The following is a 20,605-nucleotide window of genomic DNA, read 5'->3' on the forward strand; positions in this document are numbered from 1 at the left end:
TGCGAGTGTCATGTTAGGGAGAAGAAGAAAGGAGTCCCTGTAGTAACGCTGTCACTCTACCTACTTTCTTTCTCATCTCTTTCATTCTCCTTCCAGAAAGTGCCAGAAAATCCTTGGCAAAAACACAGAACTCTGGGAATTTGAAGTTTACAAGTTCAAAGAAATAGGTCAGCTTAAAGTAAGTTAATTTCTTTGCCTCACTCAAGTAATTTGTATGTTGTACTTACTGTTTGTATAGACCAAGTATCTAAACCACCACATTTAATGGCCCTGTTCTGATATTGCTGCCCCAGATCTCTGTTTGTTTCTAGACAGCTGTCTTTCTGATTTATGTGTATATGTCTTAAAACAAGATTGGAGGCATAGTGCTACATATTTTACTTGTTGGCAGTCTCCATGTGAAAGACCCAGCCCCAAGGCTTTTACTTGCAAAGATGTTCACAGTTAAATACATCTTTCCAATTTACTTTTCATTCATTTGCAGTATGTCCTAAAAATCCTACATCAAGTATTAAGGAAAATAGACTCTGTTTGCAGGTCCATTGCAAGAGTTACACAAGTGTCAAAGAGTTGCAAAGCAACATTGAAGACTGTGCTGTGTGCTAAAAATGGTGGTAAGAAAGACAAACAGTTTGCGCTGTCTGGTGTTTTCCCTAGACACCAGCCAGCTACTATAGCAGTACACATTTAATGTGAGAGTCCCAGTTAATAACTTGCACAGGACATAAAGCCTAGTACTGTCACTGCTAAACCAGCTGAAAACATTATGCACACTCCCTTTGGTACCGATGTGTACATTTACTTCTGAATTCTATGTCTTCCTATTCAAACTCAATGAGCCAAAAAGAACATACTATTAAGATCTCACAGCACGCTTTGAGAAAAACCAGTCCTTTGCTGGCTTTGAGCTATTTAATTCTGTTTAAAGATGAAAAGTGATTCAGCAATATGAATTTCAGAAATGTCTGATTTCTGTTTCAGAGCTGCTCTGGTGCAAAAAACCAGCCTTACCTTTAGCATGACTTCTTTGTGGTTTGGTGCATTCTTTAATACTTTGGAAGATGAAATCCTATATTTCTGTTTCTTTTTTTTTCAGTCCAATAAAGGACTTGTATGCAGGTACAGGTGATTTTTTGATACACTGCTTCATAGTCCTTTTGGGTGCATTTTATTTTTTAGCTGCAAATGCCTGGAAGGGATGTTTGTCTTGTCTCCACTTCCATCATCCAGCAGACTGTAAAATATAAAAATATTTGCAGGTTTGTTCCAAAAAATCTCTGCTCAATTACTGCCTTTCTAAACAGTTGGCTATTTTCCGCCTTTAGAATATCGTTTTTCTTCTTAGAGCCTAGGCCCAGGAATTCCCGTAAATACATGAGATGCAGTCCATTACATTATTCAGCTTCAAGTTGCTGTTCTAGAAAATGCCTGCCTTATTTCATTATTTCAATCAGGTATAACTTTTTCCAGATTTCCAAAGATGTCTGAGTATCATAAAGGGTGATACTTAAAGGATGATAATTAAAATTAATGTCTCATAAATTAAGCCAGATCTAAATTAAGGGGTCCTTGTAATGCTTGGGATCACTTGTGTGAAATTCTTAACTACTTACATGACTAGCACATATTAAACCCCATATTGTAACTGGCCTATAATGGTCTTAAACCCTGATGAGAAGCCTATTTGAGATGTGAAAACAGAGTTTATTTCAAAACAGAATTGTCTTGGAAGAATTTGCACTGAATATAAGTTATTGCCTGAAATCTGATGTTTCAAATTTAGCATGATTTACCAATAACTAAGGTGACAATAAACTAAAGGCTTGAAATTTCCTTCTTGCCCAGAGGACTTAATGATACCCCAGTGTCAAAGTCTGTGGGGTGGGTATTGTTTGTTTGCATGTGATTTTAGGGGATTTTTGAGTGTTCTGTAGTAAGAGGTCCTGTTTGGCTACCAAAGGCTGCATTTTGATACCTTGATGTCTCTTGTCTTCAGTGAATGTCCTCTAGCAAACCTAGTTGGGGCAGTTTCAAGATTCTAGAGCCTTGCAGTGATCTGTTCCTTTCCTCCTCCAGCAGTGATGGCTTGAGGGAGTTTCGTGCTTCTGTTGCCTATTGCCCAACCTGGAAATGAAATTCAAGATAATTTTAGTGAGGGGTAATATAAGAGTGGATCTTTATTTGAAGACCTTCAGGAGCAGTTATGGAAAGATGTCCACAAAAGCCCACCCCTACAGGGATGAGTAGAGATGTATAGATTTTAGGAAATTAGCATAATTGATAAAAAGCACCAGTTAGGAGGACAAGTGGTGATGCAATTCCCCCCTCAGGTCAAGCCTCTTCTCTGAGCCCCCCCATTGGCGCTAGTTGTACTTTGTCCATGAGAATGTATTTTGAAGAGTTATTCTTGGCCTTGGTTCCCAGAAAGAATCAAGACAGCACTGGAACCTCTGAAATTCCTTTTGTCTTTCTGCTTAGGGAAAGGCAGTGGAAAAGTACTGGGAAAACTAGACACTAATACAATAGGTGACAGAGTTACGAATATATGTGTGAATACAGAGAACATAGGAAAGAAAAAAAGGCAAAACCAAAATGGCATCACTTGTGCTTAGGTCACTTCAGTATAAAATCTAATGTCTCAGCTCAGGCAGCTGAGGAAGGTGGATGGATTCAAAGGAAGGTTTGAAAAAATGTTTCAAAAACAAACGTTTCAAAAAAAACGGATTCAAAAGAAAGTGAGTGCTGACTGTTGTGGCATGAGGGATACACTGTATTCTGTTTGCTCTGAGAGCAGTCACTTTCAGCAGTGGTGCAGGATGATCAGCTAGCAGCAGCAGTGCTTTTAAAGACTTGAAAGACTTTAAAGATTTGAAAGAGTTCATCTGACTGTAGTGGGCATACCAGAGAGCAGCACTATCCAGACAGGTTCTTCATCTCTTAGAAATCCTTTGAGGAATAAGTAATTGTTGTTCTGGCTTACTGGTGAGATGATTTAGGCTGTCTCATGTCAACTTTTATATGGGCTTTCTTGTGTATACCTCATCCTTACATTTATCAATGAAAGGTCTGAAAGGAGATCTTGAAAAGAAACAAGGGAAGAAAATATTCCTGTGCATAGTATCCCCTTCTTTATTTAAAGTCACTTTATCACACAGTTCAAGGATTGGTACAAAGACAGTCAGATTCAGAAGCTTTTTTGTCTGACCCTACTCTCTAACTGCTGCTTAAAAATAGGAAGAGTATGTAACCTCCAGCCTTTGTTCCAAGGCTTAAAAATAACTTGTATACTTCTTACACGCTTCTTGTAAGTTTAGCCTTTCCTGAGCATAGTGGTCAAACTGCAGGAGGTGTCTGTAATTTTTCTTCAAAGCAGTGGGACATAAGGCAAGAGAAATTTCCTTCATGAAGCAGTCTGGCTCACACACAGCAAGGCAACTGCACCTCTCCAGAGCTCCCTGTGTGGCCAAACTGCAGCTAGGAGTTGCAACAGTCTTTTGGGGGAGGTTGTTCGTTCAGGAGGTAGCGGGAAGGTAGAAAGTGGGAGTGAAAACAGCCGTTGGAGATTGTCTTCTGCCTTTGAGTCTCCAGTTACTGTCCAGCTTGCTTTCTCTATGGTCAAAAGAGACTTTTTATGAAGGGGTCAGGAATATGATACCCTCGAGCAGCTGGCAAGACTGTGCCCTGAGTTAACTGATAAATTCTGTGACGGCTGGTGGGAGCTGATGTTGGCAGCACTACATTTCAAAAGCTAGCCAAGTCCAAACAGCACAGAGAGAAGAAAGGTCTAAAAATGTCATAAGGTGTTTTTTCTTCCACTTCGTTCAAGTGGCTTCAGTAACAAAATGCTGTTGTACCATGTGCCAATAGCAGGCAACAGGCAACAACATCTCTGGGTGTTTGGAGGAATTTCCCTGGTCGTTGGTCCCTTAGCTGAAAACCCTACCTAACTCAGCTACAAACCCCAGACAGCTGGCAGCAGTAGGATTTATTTTGGCAGGAAATAATCTTCGCCTCTAGTTGCCACTATACTACTATGGAATAGTAATGCTAATTAGATGCTGTGCTGAAATTCCAGGGTATGAGCTGATTTATTCTGGCAGCTTCTCATCTCCTGCTTGCTGGAATGCAATTCCTTAACACCTTCTATACAGTTACAGATCACATTCTTCACCCTTTCCATGAAGAGATATTTTCAAATTAATTTTCATTTGGGTATGTAAAAATAGTGCTTCATAGAATGTGGTGACCCCAGAGTAAGTCATAATTCAAAATTACACGTATATTGTGCTTGTGTGATCAGGTTCTGGGAGTGGGAGTGTTACAGTAGTGGCTTCTGTGGGAGATTGGCAGAAGCTTCCCCCATGTCCATCAGAGCCAATGCCAGCCAGTGTCTGGAAGGACCCACTGCTGGCCAAGACCAAGCCAATGATAGGAGCACCTCTGTGATAACAGATTCAAAAAGAAAGAAAAAATGTGGTACTTGGTACACTTGGCACAGTGGTACTTGCGACCAGAGAAGAATGGAGTGATAATGTGAGTGAGGAGCAACTCTGCAGACATGAAGGTCAGTGGAAGAGAAGTTTGGTGCTTCAGGCACCAGAGCTGAGATTCCTCTGCAGACCGTGGTGCAAACCGTGGTGAAACAGCTATGCCCTTGCAGCCTGTGGAGGACAAAGGGGATGCAGAGATGCACCAGCAGCCTGTGGAGGAGCCCATGCTGGAGCGGGATGTGCCTGAAGGACTGTACCCAATGGAAGAGTGACCCACATTGCAGCAGTTCATGGGGAACTGTTGCCTATGGGGTGGACTCATGTTAAAGAAGTTTGTGTAGAGCTGTCCCCTGTGGGAGGGACCCCACACTGGAGAAGGGGAAGGACTGCTCTACCTGAGCAGTGAGAGAAGCAACTGACCATAATCCCCATTTCCTGTCTCCCTGTGTTTCTGGTGTGAAGGAGGTAGAGCCCAGGAAGGAGGAATGAATGGGGAAGGTGTTTTTGAGATTTATTTTACTCCTTATTATCCTGCTCTGGTTTGACTATTAATAAATTCAATTACTATCCCAAATGTGAATCTGTTTTGCTGTGATCATATTTGGTGAATGATCCCTCCCAGATCTTACCTTAACCCATGAACCCTTTGTTACATTTTTTCTTCTCTGTCCAGTTGCAGAGGGAAGTGAGAGAGTGGCTTTGTTGGGTGCCTGGTGTCCAGTCAGGGTCAACCCACTGCAACACATTTTTCAGCTAATGAATCCTTATACCTCTTTACAAGGTCAAGACTTAACAAAATGGATTTTGAAAACATTCTTGTTTTGAGGAGTCTTTTATGGGTTTTGTTTTCTAAATGACTGCTGGTCTCATAAGGACAAAGGCTGATTCTCCCTTTCTAATTAGTATCTTGCCACCTGTCTCTCAAATTACAGTTCTCTCAAATGAGTTACCCAATTCCAGTATGTATAATCCTAAAGTAAATAACTTCTGGGTGCTGGTTATAAGCATGAGTTTATAAGGCTTCCAGGTGATTACCAGCGGGCATGTTTTGCATATAGCTTTGTTTGTTTTGTTTCACAACAATTTTTTTTCTATCAATATACCAGGATGTTACATGTCATTTCCCATCTGACACTTTGTTCTCTTTTTTCCTATAGTCAATTAGTCGTTACTTGCCAAGACGAGATCCAGTTTTGAAACCTCTGATCTATGAAATGGTCCTGCATGAATTTTTGGAAAGTGACTATGAGGTACTTATGTGTCCACATTGATGTGTCCAATAGTTATTGCCAGTCAAATATCCTTAGCAGTGCAGAATTCTAACAGCAAATTCTCAGATGTATTCAAACAGTTTATCAGTGGACAGTTCCACAGTAATGACGATATTTAAAAGTTGAATTTTAATTTTAGGAGAATAAATAGAATATTCTTCAGAGCATGCAAATACTGTGAGATTGATTATTTATTAGACTGTTATTTTTAGTTTGTTTAATGTAGCATAAGTAGTTGAGGTGATGCACAAAGCCTACAGCACCTGAAAGAAACTCAGCTTCATGAATCTTAATAATATTGCCCTGAGAAGAAAAGATCTGTGTTCTGCACTGTGCCTGTTTGTGGGCACATGAAAGTTCCTTAAGGGTTAAAGACAGCAGGTATTATTATCTCAGAGGTTTAGCTGAAACTTTGATGTTTTGAAATGCTCCTTAGGCCATTCTTTCTATTTCTGTTACAATCTCTTATACTTTTAGGGGTTTGCAACCCTAATAAAAGAGTGGCCTGGAGATCTGTACAACAACACAATCATAGTTCAAGCTGTAGTGGATCATCTGAAGAAAGATCCACAGAACAGGACTTTGCTGCGAACACTTGCAGAATTGTGAGTAAAGCTTTAAATTCCTGTTACAAAAAGTACACTTAAAATAGTGTACTGCAATTTATTCATATTTGCTTAGCTCTCTTAACAGAAATCTTCTTTGCTGCAGTCTACAGGGTATTGGCTTTCTCTTCTCTCCATTGAGCTGATTGCACAGTTTAGCAATTCTTTACCCTTCCTTGTAAAGTTCACATTGACTATGAAAGCGAACTGTTAAGCATGAGATTGGATTTCCTACTCCTCTTTCCAAAGTAAATAACTAGCATTCCTCTTCATGCTGTCAGAGGAAACCTCTTTTCTGAAGTGTGCATTTCGGAGTTAGCCATGTGAAAAAAAAATCGGGGGGGGGTTTTGCCCACTATTTAAGAAGTCGTGTATTTAGGTTTACTGCATGGATGGAAATATACGACTGGAAAACGTGCCAAAACTGATCTGGTTTTTGGTCACTTTTTACAGGGATAAAGCTCTTCGATTTTATCAGCCTGATGACTGTGTTGTTTTCATACTGCTTCTTTGAAGAAAGAAGAGTTACTGTCTATTGCTATGTTACAATCTGCCCAAAAGTTTTAAGAGAATGTTTTTTTAGCTCTGAAGAGTGTTCCCATCATTTTCCAAGAATTGAAAGGCTATCTTTTGTCTGTCTTTCCCTGTGAGTTAAAAATGGGAAATGAAAATGCAGAAAACTGCAGGTCAGAACACAAATGAAGGCAAATATAAACAGAGGTGAAATTAATGTTGCCTGGTGTTTATTTCCCTTTACAAAAATGGATCACAGCTCTATTTAGATATTTATAAAATCAAGTAGTATCCTAACATGTGTTGCATACTAGACTGTGTTTATATTTTCTCTCATAAGTGATTTTCCTACACTTAAGTATGTAACATTACATGTATTATAATCCTTTTTTTATCAGGTACACTTATGATCAGCGCTACGGCAGAGCCCTGGAAATCTACCTGACTCTGAGGCACAAAGATGTCTTCCAGTTGATCCACAAGCACAATCTCTTCAGTTCTATCAGGGACAAAATTGTTCTGCTCATGGATTTTGATTCAGAGGTATGGTGATCTTAATGATTTTATATTCAGTTTCCTCTAGATATAATTTAACAGTCTAAAAGTAGATGAGCTAAAGATGGTGTTGAGGCAGAGAGTGTGTTTGCTGCATCTGGACACATTCTGAGATGAGGAAGATTGTTTGCCTAGATTGCAAAATAATTGACCGAGGGAATATTTTTTTTCCTTCATTTTTCCATCTGTATTTCCTTTCCATTTCCATTTGTCACTCTCAGTGAGAAAACTGAGTGTCCACATAATTTGAGGTCATTTTTGTGATTCTTAAGTTACAATATTAAATATCATTTCACACAGAGTATGATTTCACCATGTCACACTTTCTGTATTTTGAATCAAATAATGGTATTAATAAGCCGAAGAAAGGAGATAGTGAATTTATTTAGGAATATATTTAATGTACTTGCCATTTGCCTTTCACCACAGTCCATTAATGTGCTTCTGAAAGTTTGCAAGGTTATTAACCTAAACTCCAAAAATCAGGAAGTGTTTTTACACGCAGAATTCTATCTTCTTTCTTTTCAGCTGGCTATAAAACCTGAGCACATAAGTTTTGGTGTGATCACTGGGAAGATAATCAAGTAGATCTCCTTTTTTCAGCACAGTAGTTGTTTAAGCACTGCAGCTAAAATATGGATCTCTACTGTTGCTGATCATCTTTAGTATGCCCATTCTAAACTACATGGAGAAAAACAAGTATTTTTTTTTTCCAATAGAGTAAGTCATACCAGGAATCTGTGGTTTGGTATTTTTTGGAAGTGAAGCAAAAGTTTGCTCTTGAAAGAGGAAGTGGACCTGTATTCTACACCACCACTGTACCTGGTGGCCACTTGGCTTACATGGTCTTGTCTGCTTGATTAATGGTATTGATGTGCACGTAGTTTGGAGGAGTCCAGTTGTGAGGCAGGTTGAATTGTGTGTTTCTTACATAGTCATCATCCTGCAGTTCCCTTTTGCAATGGAGCAGATAGTATTTCTACATCATTTGGCAGTGGCTTTTTGTGATTGATGATGATTAAGTGGGCATACTTCACCTGCAGTGTAGGTGCACAGCATTTATCACTATTAGTGAGGAAACTTAGGAGAAGTATTCTGGAAGAACACTGCAATGCTGTGCTGTCAGGATATGCTAGTATTAGGTAAATTGTTCTCTGAATTTCTTTGCTGTAAAGAGTAGGTCTAAAATAGCCATCTGACACCCATCAGTGAATAAGCATAATACTATATAGAGTGTGAGAAAATATGTGTACCAGTTTCCACATGAGTTTTTTCTCTGTTGTAGAAAGCTGTAGACATGCTTTTGGATAATGAAGATAAAATTTCCGTGAGTATAACAAGTTCATGGCAGCGCAGTCCAATGCTAGCCTTTATTACCTGTCCTCCTTTCAGTCTTGTAAATGTGATGTTTAGCATATGTAAATGTGATGTTTATTGTTTTCTTTCAGATTGACAGAGTTGTCGAAGAATTAGAAAACAGGCCTGAGTTGCAGCATGTGGTAAGTATTCCTGTATTGTGTTGATTTCAAGTTGAGCTGAATAAGCTCTTGGCTGGACATACCTTTTACAGGTGTGTTTATCTTGTCAAAGTGCACCTGACACTGAAATGTCATAAACCATCAGAGGCAAAGTGGCTTCCTCTGCCAGTTTCCTCTTGAGCAGGGCCATAGCATCTTCACAGTAGTTAAATGATCTTAAAATGTGTACCTGTGAGAATTTGATAACATAATGCATGCTTATTAACATCTCCTTTGCACTGCACTGTAGGCACTTGTCTTTTCTGGTCAATTACTCCTTGCTTTTCTTCCCCCTTTTTCCGTACCCAAAAATGGAGTTGGTTGGTGGGTGCAGCTCTAAAATACATTTTGCTGAACCATAGAGAAAGTGAATTGCTTGTCTTTCTGGGGCTGTAACTTCCATACACTGTCAAATTGTTCTTATTTTTACAGAATTACAGTATCACTGTAAAGGCTGTTGCTCCACACTGCTATTCCAAAAGCTCCTCTTTGGTTTGAACATGCTGCCAGTGGAGTACATGTGTGACTCCACATAATGTGTGACTGTGGGCTTGGGCTGTGTTAGAGAGGGAAGTTTAACTTGCTGCTAGTTAAAGATAGGGCTCAGGTATTCATCTAGTGAAGAGGTGATTTTTGGGTTAGGGATCTGGTTATGTGAAGCAGATCTATGAAAAGTGCAGTCCACAGCCCAAGAACTTTGCAAGGCAACAGACAGTCAGTTTACAGAAGGGAGGCATACCAGGAAGGCAATGAAGATGATGAATGGTCTAGAGGGGAAGCCGTACAAAGAGCAGCTGAGGTCACTTGGTTTTGTTTGGCCTGGAGAAGAGGAAACTGAGGGGAGCTTCGCAGGGGAGCTATTTCTACCTTCTTCACAAGGGAAGCATCATACCAAACCACTGATCTCTTCTCTGGTGACCTGTGACAGGACCCAAGGAAACAGCATGAAGCTGTGTCAGGGGAGGTTTAGGTTAGATATTAGGAAAGGTTTTACCCACTATAGTGACTGGGCACTGGAACAGGCTTCCACTCAAGGGAAGTGGTCACAGCATCAAGAGTATCTGAGTTCAAGAACCATTTGGACAATGCTCTCAGGAACATGGTGTGATTCCTGGCACTGTCCTGTGCAGGGCTAGGAGTTGGAGTTTGATTATCTATGTGATTCCCTTCCAACTATTATTCCATTAATAATATTGAATAAGTGGGCTTGAATTCTGATTCTTTTTGATTCCTAGTATTTACACAAGCTTTTCAAAAGAGACCACCATAAAGGCCAACGATATCATGAGAAACAGATCAGCCTTTATGCTGAATATGATCGACCAAACTTACTTCCATTTCTCCGAGACAGCACACACTGCCCACTGGAGAAGGTAAGCCTCAAAAATCTAAGCATAGGTCCTTGATTTTTATGTCTGGTCTGTGGCTTGTAGTCCTGTGATTTCAATCTGTGTCTGGTACTTCCCTCTACCTCCATCTACTGCCAATGTGAGGCATCCTTTGAGTTTGTGACCATCACCTGCAGTTTAGTTTGCAGAGCTGATGACACCTGAGACTTTCCTCTCTCAGCTGACAGGGCAAGAATTGATGGGTATTTTTAACGTGGAAGTTCTGAATTCACATTTGATACGTAGCTACAACATATCTACTCATCAGCGCTTAGCCTGACTGAGCAGTAGGCTATGGTTTCAAGAAATTGGCAATCATTTTGCCAAATGTAGGAGCGGTCAGTGTTAGATCTTCAAAAACCAGTAGCTGTAACTGTAGTTACTCTACCTTTTTATTGTAAGGCCTTAGGTTTCTCTTTAATAATACACACAATATAAGTTACTGAACTAACAGGGCTAGAAATATTTTGTCTTTGTACTTTGGCTAATACACTTGAGATTTTACAGAGTACCAGATGTCTATCTTCTAGTATATTTTTTTCCATTTTCCTTCCTTGCTCTTTCTTGTCAAATTACAAAATGCAGAAAGGTAAGGCAAATCTTGAGTTCTTTGCCCTGCTTGAATAAATGTGAAATGAATTGAAATTCTAAGTTTTCCAATGTAGATGGGTCAGTATTTTATTATTTATATTTGTTACTGTTAGTGGCTGAGCAGAGGAGACCTTGTGAAAGGATGCCTATCCATATGCAGCTATAATGATGACACAGTGGAGTAGTTTTCAAGTGTAGTATTGAATGTTGTATTTTAAGTGGTTAACATTCCAAAGAAAACTAGTACTGTTCCTGGTACCTCTCTTGTTTTGCATGCTTTTGTCTACTGGAAAGTACCTTCTTAGGATTAGAGAACTGGAATTTATTGAAACCATTACCTGAAACTAGATTGTCTAGTTTAGGCAGTAAGCCTGAGAGGTTTCCAGACAGAGACTTTGGTCTACAATATTGGCTTTTAACTTTCTGATTGTTAAGTTTCTGCCTTATTCATGTGATCATGGCTTTATGTATAAAACTTTACCTGTATTTTTTAAAAATTTTGAAGCAAATTAGTTTTAGTTATTGCACATCCAGCCTCCTATCTTTAATGGCAGGTGGTGCAGAAAAGTGCTGTGCGAAACTGATGCTCATTGCTGGCACTGCTTTGCTGGAGATATGGGCTATGAGCAAGAATAGGTTAGAGACCCATCAGCTTCTGGAAGGTGTGGTGCAGTCATCACCAATGTCAGGAGAGAAGATTGGCAGAAAAAATGTGTCATTCTAACCTTAATGTTAAAATGTTAACATCTTTCAGTAAGAAGCTAAAGAAGAGAGGAAAAGAAACTATTACTGATTCTGTAATTACACTTCTTACCATGCATGTCGTATATTAACACATCTTGTTACATACAGATCTTTGTTCTAAGAAAATGAAAAGAGGACTAAGAATTTCCCAGTTACTACTATTTTCAGTTTCTGTTGGGCAAGTTCCAACATGGTGTATAAATTGTAAAAAGAAATTTCTGTTTGAAAAAATCCACTCTTATTATTGCTATAATGAAATTATAAACTAATCAAGAAGAAATAATTTGTGGTCTCTAGAAGTAAGCTACTTCTATTCAAGTGCAGTTTAGCAAACATTTTTAAAATTAACTGGAAGAGAAGTAGCAATGCTCCATGTTTTCCTCTAGAGGGAGCATGACAATCAGGAAATGGCAGTATTTAGAACTACTGAATACCTGGTGCTTTGTAGTTTACCTTTCAAGGGGAGAGGAAAAAGAAAGCTGTCAGCTGTGTGTGTAACTTACTAGTATCATTCATGCCTTCATTCACCTGAAGTATCTGGTTGGTAATTCACTTATCCCTAGCCCAAATTTTGTTCATATCTCTAATCTTCATAGTAACAACAAAGAATAGTTGTCTTTTCCGGAATGCTATGAATCTTGAGTTTGCTTTTTGTTTCCGAATTGGAAACAGACATGGCATTGTCTATGGCATACCAGCCCTGCTGATTTCCTGTTACTACAAACTCATTGGTAATCACTTTGGTAGTTTTGATAATTGTTCTCGTTTCCAACTACACACATATTCTGTAGCTGCTAAAGAGACTTAGCCGTCAGGCCTTTAAACCAAATTTACAAGAAATGCTTCCTCCATATTTTTTCATATTTGTTATTTTGTATTCCCTTCTTGGTACAAAATTTGGAGGACACTCTCTCTCCTGAAACCATTCTGGTTACCCTGAAGAGGTTTTCAGCCTTTTGTTATTAATGAATGTTAAGCAGACTTCCATCACTAGAGACCACGTAAGTCCACCCACAGGAAGAAAGTCTTGATAGCAGATAACCTTAATGTTTTGTATTAACCAGTTTTTGGAAGCAGAACAAAGAAGTTGCTGGTAGAATTAAAGGCAGAGATTGACACAGTCCAGACTAAAATACCTGTTCTGTCCCCAGATTTATTCAGTCTCAGAGAAGAATTTTAAAGAGGGTAATGGGAGTCATGGAGTTTCTCTTCTTAATTAAGGCCAGAGGACTTGGCAGTGCTTATTAAGGGAGCTGTGTTCTTGTCAAAATGAATAATGTAACTTTGTGGAAAAATCACTTCAGGCTTCTTGCAGCATTTGTGATCAGTAAAATTCCGTGTTGTATGGTTTCCTGTATTCTCTTCTCTTCTCTTACAATCAAGGCTCTTGAGATCTGCCAGCAGAGGAACTTTGTAGAAGAGACAGTCTATCTTCTGAGTAAGTAACTCTGAATAAATAACTTTGATCAATTACAACACTTATAAACTCGTATTAAAATTTATGGAGTGAAAATATAGTGTCTAATATGTAAACCAAATAACATGATTTAGAAAATAAAGCACTGGATGGATGTGATGACTTAGCTTCATATGTTGTGTTACTGTGATTTTTACTTGGTGTTCTTCTGGGGTTCCTGAAAGGGTTGCAGAGGCTATGGGGAACAAGTTGGGCAGGGAGGTACTTCTGGTACAATCTCCAAGAGAAGAGTTTTACTGTCAGTCTTGAAAAGAGAAGAGAAATTAAACAAATGTTTTATTCTGAGTACATATCAGAAGCTTAGTATTATCTTATGCTGAGACAAAACATTTGCTTATATTGCTTTCTGTCTTTTTGTTTTCCATAAAATTAGTTGTAAATTGACTCCTTCAGCTGGCCAAGAATTCTACCTCTGAATAAGAGGCATTGGAAGATTTATATATATGTTTGTGTATTAGCCATGAACAGAATAGTAAGCATTTTTTACAACAATCTCTGGTTCAGTAAGAATAATATATTTTGGTCATTTCAGTGTAGAGTAAAACTTACTAATGATTTTGTTCAAAGAATAGTTCATAATTTCTGCTACTTCTTCCTGTTTCCTCTTATTTTCGTGGGCATAAGCTGCGCTATACTTACTGCAAATTAAGAGGGCTCATGTGGGCCCTTAAAGCTGGTATTTCATGTTATAGTTTACAACCATATACATACACACACTCCCCCTCATGTCAGATGTTGCTGCAGTTCAGAACCCCAGATATGACCCAAGATATCCTTGAGAAAGCCTCCAGGTCCCAGTCCAGCAAACTGCTCCAAGCTCTTGTTCAGATTATACTGATTTGCATTTCTACATCTGAATAGACTAGATTTAGTCTTAGTTGAATTAGTTTGAGTAAACTTCACACAAAATTCTTATTGAAAGAGCATTGAACACTGATGAGCAATTAGCATTTGAAATCTCTTTATTTTTCCTTCCAGGCAGAATGGGTAATAGCCGCAGTGCCTTGAAGATGATAATGGAAGAATTGCAAGATGTAGATAAAGCTATTGAATTTGCCAAGGAACAAGATGATGGAGAACTTTGGGAAGATCTCATTTTATATTCTATTGACAAACCACGTAAGTGGAATTGTTTCTGTAAAGCCTTGCATGTGTGGAATGCTACTGCAATTAAAGGATTGAATTATTCACATGTACGTTGGAGAAGGCATTCATGTATGGTGAGGGAGGTGTTCTGATTTGTGAAGCACAACACAGCTGTCTACTGTGCATAAAAACTTGCAGTAAGGCAGTGTGAAGGTGTACTACACAATGAATACTTGGAGACTTTACAGTGAAAAAGCTCTGCATAATTATGTCCTTAATGACAAATCAAGGGGACAGGTGTGCCTTTAGTTTAGCAGAATGAGATTTTCTTTTTAGACAGCCTCAAAACACAGTCTGCAACCTTGATGAGGATTTTGCATACTATGTTATTACAACTGCTTCCCTTTGAGATTCTGAAAGTGAAGAGCCTACACCTTTCTTCCCCTCAGTAAAACAACTAATTTATTTTGTTTCTGTGTTACAGATGTAAGATTGGTAATAATGAGTGCATTTTGCCTTCCTTTCATGATAAGAATAGCTACTCCAAGTTAAAAGGTTAGATGGACTCAGAAACATAAACATCAGTGTTGTCAAGGAGGCAGATTCAAAAAAGTTCAAATGACTAAGAAAACAGAGAATTTTCTCAACTATTGACTTCATTAGTTTTTTTGCAAACTCTTCTAGGGCTTTAAATCAAGACTTTAAAGTCTCTCTTGGGACCTCTTTTTTGGGAAATTGAGAGTCTTGTAGAATTAATGTCAGAATACATATCTTTTCATCCCTTGGCTGCTAATTTTGACAGAAGTGATCAGAATCTGTTAATTCTCAAGAAGAACGGCATTCTCAAATTACCCTTACTTGAATGCATCACTAAAAGTGATACTACCGTCAGTGACATCTTTAGAGCAAAAGAAATTCAAAGCATACAGAATTCTCTCAGTTCCTTTATGTTACAGTTTCTGCCTATATGCAGAGCAGCTCTAATGATACTCATCAGTTGGGGGGGTTGAAGAAAAAACACACCCTTGAGTCATCATACTAGTGGGATTTTTAGCCAGATGCTCTTCAAAAAGCAAGACTTCTATGGTGTCACTCTCACCAGTGTTTAAAAACACATTGAAATCAGGTTAGGTGATTGAACATTTGTTTTTAAACCTTGGAACTGGGAAAGGAATTACCACATAAAGTAGTTAATACTTTCACTCTATTTGCTTGAGTGCTCTTTTTATTGAATCAAAATGCATTATTTACTTTTTGTGCTGGAGACTCAGTTGCCACTTTGCTGGATAGGCTGGAAATTCTGTACATTGCCAAACTCTATCTTCCTCACTTTCCCAAAGGCCTGTGTTCAAGTAAATACAGTTGCAAGATACATACAAAGACTCTAAAAGAGTTAGCTTTTTTCACTTAGTAGAGAACTATAAAGGAATAAGCCAAAGCTTGTAGCTTGCCATCAAAGTATCCTTTAATCAGGTATTTTGCTGAATTGTTTTTCCTAATTTCTTTGCCTCTTGGGTTTTACAGCTTTTATTACTGGCCTGTTGAACAATATTGGAACCCATGTTGATCCTATTCTTTTGATCCACCGCATTAAGGAAGGCATGGAGATTCCTAATTTGAGAGACTCACTAGTGAAAATTCTTCAGGACTACAACTTGCAGGTAGATGTTGCATTCTTCATGGGATACTAATTTTCAGAGAGCCAGCAAACCTTTTTGTCACTGAACAGCACAAGAAATTGCTGTCATGATTTTTTCAGTCATTAGTTATGGACACTGTGGGCCAATACAAAACTGTGACAGAAATAGTGGAAATTTGCCAAGATTTCTTGATGGCTTCTAACCCTTCTAAATGTCATCCATATTGTCAAAAGCCTGGTGGGTAAGTAGAACTGGAAGCATCTTGAGTGATTCAGCCTATTTTACACTGCCCAACTGTCCAGTATTGGAAAGTTTCGTGACCAGTACTTTTCCTTCTGTTTCACATGAATGCAGAGGCAAAATAGAGGCAGAATGCAACATGACCTCACTGAAACATTTATCAGTTGTTAGAGCCATATGTTAACCATCACACTAACTTAAGGAAGATGGACTTTTAAAATCAAATTCATGTCAATGATGCAGAATGAGTTGGCTAGAGCATGATTTTAATAATGCCTAGATTGTGGGTTCGATTCCTGTATTATGGACTATTCACCTAAGAGTTGCACTCAGTGCTGCTTCCAACTAAGAATATTCTGTGCATGTGTTGCTGTTTATGCATTTAAAAAAAATGCACCGTTCACTGGATTATGGGAGTTCTTACCCCATATACAGTTACATATACCCCATATACAGTTAAGGTCATGGCTGGTATCTTGCCAGGCCAGTAAAAACCAGTATCTCCCATCAGGGCTGGCTTTAAGACTTTCTAAGGCTTTTCCATTATTTTATTTTTATATAAACTTAAGATTGTGACTTTGGCTATTTCAAAGAAGCATTTTACATTTCTTCATCTCCCAACACTTGTTATATGCAAGAAACCTACCCAGGTAAATGGATGGATGTTTGCATTTAATGCATGTCATAACATTACTTCAGACTTTGACGTCATCAGATGCTAGCATCCTTCCAAAATGATACTAGCAAAATACCATGCTGCATTTCAACAGTTGGACGTTAATCTTGTTGCTATCAGTACTACCTACCACTGATCATCCTGTTCCTGCATTCTCATGAAATCAAAATGTAATATTTGTTGTGTTTGCAGGCAGACTGAGAAAGTGCTGTAAGCATAGCTTCAGCTTTACATATACAGAGTACATTGCGTGTCTTCAGGCAAAGCTGATGGCATCTTTTGGTCATATTTTGGGGATAGAAGTATAATTTTTTCTTCAAATACCTTTAACAGAATTACTTTTATATTAAAAGCATGTATTTAACCTTGAGAATTATATCTAAAATTATTTACTGTTAGCATTGAAATGATTCATGGATTTCAAATTAATTGATTTTGAAGTAGAGTTGCATAGCTCTAGAGCTAAAATTTAGATTTCACAGGGGTCATAGTAATTAGGGAAGCTTAATGTTATTTGTGTTTGGCTTGCTTGTATGATAGAAAAAAGTATAGCCCAAAAAAGGCAATATTTCATTAGAGAAATGCAAGTTATATTTTAAAATAAGTCTGTTCCTTAAGTGTTACTGGCAGTGTGAAGTGCACTGTTTATGAACAGATGGTATATCTACATTGAGATTTAGAGATCTTGTTGCTGGTCTTGCACACTTGCTGAAGTAGACAATTATCAAGCTAAAATTTTATAGAGGGACTGTTTCTGCATTCAGCGTGTGGTTCAGGACGTGCCTGGGACTTTGGGTGAATGGATGTCACGATCCGCTAATACAAGCGGTGATCGTGATGGTTCGTTTATTGATCTCAGAATGCAAAAAACGCATGAAAATTACAGTTTTACTCAAAACAATGCACCTTTATTGACTGCCCACAGCAAGGTAATGCGACAGAGGAGAGAGAAAGAGAGAGAGATAAAGAATAGAGAGAGAGAAAGAGAGGGGAATAGCTACCAGCAGATGATACAAAGTCCTTGTAGCCATCCATGAATAGATCCATCTTCTTCATTGGGGAGATCTCAAGTCTTGATTAACCTAGGAAGTCTGTTCATAGTCTTTCCAAAACAATAAGCAGTTGGCCAAAAGGTGGGGAGATCGGTACGAGGTCCGTTGAGGGAACAGGTACAGGACAGGCCAGTCTGGCAGGAAGCACACCAGTCCACCATGACCTGCCCATTGTTCCTGCATGGGTTCTGATGGGAATGCATGCCAGTTCCTTGGTCCAGAGAACACACCTGCAGGCAACACCAGGTAGTCTCTTGACTCCAAATTCCCTTTCCTTTGCTTTCTGTAACTCTTAAATTATCCATTTTGAGATCTTCAAATCAATTTCTATTGAAGTGTTGAGATTTATTACTTGAGAATAGACATTTTACATTCTACGTTATGATTTTTCCTTTTGTATAATACGGCTGCCAACTGTATTCCATTTCTAGTACAGTAAGGTCTGACACTTGTTAAATGTGGTATGGAAAGTTCTTAGTGGTGTTTAAATAATTGAAGAAAGTGCATATTTCTCAAAAGATGTGTTTGATCAGGTATTTCTGTTAACTCCTGGATTTTAAGGCATCAAACACTATCGAAGTTTTCCAGTAACCTAGTGATGTCTGTTGTTTCCATCTTCATTTTGCTTTCTTTTTAATGATTTTTTTTCTGTTAGGACACTGTATTTTAATTGAAAAATGCTAGGACACACTTCCATCTTCGCATTTTATCTTTGTTCTGCTCCTTTCATTTAACATGGTCACAGCACCAAGAGTTCAGGAAACACTTGGACAATGTTCACAGACACATAGTGTGATTCTTGGTGCTGTCCTGTGCAGAGCTGGCAGTTGAACTATACTATCCTTGCGGGTCTCTTCTAGATCAGGATATTCTATGACTCTATGCTTGTTTTACTCCTTTTAGTTCAACATGGGGAGGTTTCATCTGTCTATGCTGAGTGCACTTAGCAGAGACACTAGTATATAGCCAAAACCTCATCCCCTCTAAGTTATGTACTTATTTTTGGAATACAATTTGTTGACTGAAAATAGTTTGAATCAGGTAAGCACTCTTTCTGAAACACAGTCTCATTCAGTTGTCCTTGCTAAAAGTTTGTTCAAACTTTCTTAAACCTAGCATCACTTTTTTCAAACCTACCAACATTTTTCTTGATTTAGAACAAAATTTTGCATTCTTTTTTGTCTTTGGATAAAGTTGGCAAGGGAAGGACATAGCCAGATTGTTCCTGAGATTATCAACAGATAAAAATGACTGATATTCTAAGTGTCTTGTAGATTTGCATTCGGTTGCTGGTGCTCTGAAATGTTTTATATCTCAATGTCTATAGAACTGGGAAAGTGTCATTCACGTGTTGGTATGCCCAATTCAAAATGCTCATAGTGTTACTCAGTGTTAATTTTTTAATGTATTTCAGATTTGCAGTCTTATCTACGTGTCATTCTTAGCAGTGTATTCTTATTACGTCAGAATGTTTATGCGAAAAGGTAGAGTTTTGGACAGTGTCCAACAGGCTGTAAAACCTATTATTTTATTTCTTCTTAGGTATTTACATTAGCTGTATCTTTCACTATCTTAGAATGCTCAATATCTCCTGTAATACAAATGATGAAAAGAAAGGCATTCTTTATATCTGTCTTTTAGTAGGGTTGATCAAATTATAATTGACTTTGGGTATTTTTGGAAAGCACTTTTCAAAGGAATTGTCTTGGAAAACAAATTTCCCAACATCAGTTTAAGAGGAGGAAGAAAAAATTCCAAAAGACTCGCATTAGTTGTATTTCCAAACTTGCTCCATTAAATATTATGAAGTAGGGCTCTTCATAATTTTTATGCCCTTATTTCTTCTGTGCTTCAACCATATCAGGCAATGACATGTCAGTCTAATGAAAAATACCAAGTAAGTCAAAAGGGAGCTGAGACTTTTGCTAAAGAGAAATGAGCTAGGGACCTTTGGTTAGTTGCATAGGTATATAATAGTGCTTATTAAATGACACCTCAGCAGGATATACGTTTAAATAAAATACATTTTGAATTGCAGTGTTTATTAAGGTTTTATCTAGTATCTTTTCTTAAGACAGGAAAGATACAGGAAGGAGTTTTGAAATGGTTTGTAAATTAATTGTGAAGGTCACTGTAAAAATTCCTCTCTGTTGTAATTTTTTAACACCATCTCATAGAAAGACATTCATAATTTGTGATAATATCTTTGTAAAGAATTTTATTTCTAGATTTTTGTTTTTGTTTTGTGGGGTTTTGGGGTGGTTTTTATTGTGAGCTTTACATTTAGGTAGAGGTGATGGCAACAAAAGGTTCCTCCTTTGCCTCCTTTATAATACCTTGAAAAGTTTTAAACATTCCTGACACTCACTTTGGCAGCAGAAACTCAGTAGTGACTTGTCAAGATAGTTGATATGCCAGTCTGTTCAACAACCACTCTTTAATGTTCTTTGCACCAACAGATCTTGCTGCGGGAAGGTTGCAAAAAGATTCTTGTTGCCGATTCTCTTTCTTTGTTGAAGAAAATGCATAGAACTCAGATGAAGGGTGTTCTGGTGGATGGTGGGTACAAAGGAAACATGATGAATTTCAAGGTTGTAAAGACTATTGCCTGGTTTAAATACCACCTGACTGTTTTGGAAGCTGCCCAAAAGCCTGCTTTATTTACCTTATCTGTACAGTGTAGTAGGATACTAGATGCTTTTCCCCTTTGCAAGGGAACTACTTGTATCTCAAAAACTACAAGACTCAGCATGCAGCTGT

At 38.2% G+C, this 20,605-nt stretch overlaps 1 protein-coding gene across 5 annotated transcripts in view; it reads left to right on the plus strand.

Moving 5' to 3' along the window:
• The window catches only part of VPS41 (VPS41 subunit of HOPS complex), a 109,583-nt gene that overhangs the window by 81,136 nt on the left and 7,842 nt on the right, over positions 1 to 20,605 (plus strand). For all 5 annotated transcript variants that reach the window (XM_066322994.1, XM_066323002.1, XM_066323019.1 and 2 more), the window contains 11 exons: positions 97 to 178; positions 5,648 to 5,740; positions 6,239 to 6,366; positions 7,278 to 7,422; positions 8,720 to 8,761; positions 8,883 to 8,933; positions 10,187 to 10,324; positions 13,058 to 13,112; positions 14,130 to 14,270; positions 15,762 to 15,898; positions 20,305 to 20,404. In XM_066322994.1, coding sequence (XP_066179091.1) covers positions 97 to 178; positions 5,648 to 5,740; positions 6,239 to 6,366; positions 7,278 to 7,422; positions 8,720 to 8,761; positions 8,883 to 8,933; positions 10,187 to 10,324; positions 13,058 to 13,112; positions 14,130 to 14,270; positions 15,762 to 15,898; positions 20,305 to 20,404 — 1,112 coding nt within the window. The remainder of the gene's footprint in view (positions 1 to 96; positions 179 to 5,647; positions 5,741 to 6,238; positions 6,367 to 7,277; positions 7,423 to 8,719; positions 8,762 to 8,882; positions 8,934 to 10,186; positions 10,325 to 13,057; positions 13,113 to 14,129; positions 14,271 to 15,761; positions 15,899 to 20,304; positions 20,405 to 20,605) is intronic.

This window comes from Sylvia atricapilla, chromosome 1 (assembly GCF_009819655.1).
Source record: "Sylvia atricapilla isolate bSylAtr1 chromosome 1, bSylAtr1.pri, whole genome shotgun sequence".
In the NCBI taxonomy this organism is placed as follows: domain Eukaryota; kingdom Metazoa; phylum Chordata; class Aves; order Passeriformes; family Sylviidae; genus Sylvia; species Sylvia atricapilla.